At 59.0% G+C, this 1,089-nt stretch overlaps 1 protein-coding gene across 1 annotated transcript in view; it reads left to right on the top strand.

Annotated features, from left to right (window-relative positions):
* ACA1_214220 (uncharacterized protein) overlaps positions 1 to 860 on the top strand; it is a gene marked incomplete at both ends in the record, with an annotated part of 1,412 nt that extends 552 nt beyond the window's left edge. The window contains 2 exons of the mRNA XM_004337009.1: positions 27 to 253; positions 372 to 860. Coding sequence (XP_004337057.1) covers positions 27 to 253; positions 372 to 860 — 716 coding nt within the window. The remainder of the gene's footprint in view (positions 1 to 26; positions 254 to 371) is intronic.
* Between the last annotated feature and the right edge of the window lie 229 nt (positions 861 to 1,089).

The following is a 1,089-nucleotide window of genomic DNA, read 5'->3' as shown; positions in this document are numbered from 1 at the left end:
CAGAGCAACGGCCGGCTTGTACGGAGATCGTAGGCGGTTGGAGGAGATCATGCGAAACGAGTGTCCGCAGGCGTGCGACTACGACGCCCACGTCGAGGCGCGGCACCGGACCCAGCGCGAGGCCGAGGCCAAGGCGCGGCGGACCGCGGCCCTGGCCCTCCAGCACAAGGCCCAGCGACGATCGACGACGCCCGTGAAGTTCCTCCTGCCCAAGGAGGAGCTCTCCCGACGCGGCGTCACATCGCTGCCCCAGGTAAGCCCAAAGATCTCGTCTATTCCGCATTACATCTCTCGTCTCATTCATCATTTCATCATTAATCCACAAAGTCGAGATTTCTGCTGATCTTTTTTTCTCATCTTGTTCAATTTAGAATGTGACTGTGAAGGAGCTGGCGGCGAGCGGCGCGTCGTGTTCGAAGCAGGCCATCGCGTTGGTCATGGAGCAGTTCCTCGACCAACGGCGGCGCCAGCTGGACCGCTCTCGCTCGTTTGATGGCGATGATCGGCGGCCCGCTACCGACAGGCCTTCAAAGGCCACTTCATCGTCATCGTCGATGAACACCTCAGCAGCCGCTACATCGACCGATGAGCGTAAGTGGCTCGAAGCGTTCCTGCAGATGCTCGAAGTCGAGCGCAAGCGCAATGAAGCGGTCGAGGCTGAGAGGGTGAGGGCTCTCCATGGCGAAGAAGAAGACGAAGAAGACGAAGTCGATCAGCTGCTGAAGGCCAAGCAGCGACCTCACGGCAAAGGCAGCGTGGACGAAAGAGAGGAGGGTCGACCAGAGGAGGAGGGCGACAGCAAAGCGAAGGAAGCAGTGTCAGTTCCGGTGATCACCATCACGACGGCTACAACCAGCTGATGAAGATGGTGATGGGTTGTTTATGTACTCCTGGGTGAGTTGCACTCCACCCACCACACCCACCAGCAACCAAGGCTCTTGGAGTACTTGTTTTTACTGCTGTCCCTTGATGAGGTGGGGCTTGACGAGATAGTCCACGGGGAGGGTGATGGCGTGCTCGCCCAGCTTCGAAGTCTGAAGGAGGCCTGAGATCGGCGTCAGGTCCCAGCCGAAGAAGAACGTGACGTTC

This window comes from Acanthamoeba castellanii (genome assembly GCF_000313135.1).
Source record: "Acanthamoeba castellanii str. Neff unplaced genomic scaffold scf7180000084758, whole genome shotgun sequence".
Classification (NCBI taxonomy): Eukaryota; Discosea; order Longamoebia; family Acanthamoebidae; genus Acanthamoeba; species Acanthamoeba castellanii.
The sequence above is the reverse complement of the archived record's forward strand: the minus strand, read 5'-3'. Positions and strand labels throughout refer to the sequence as shown.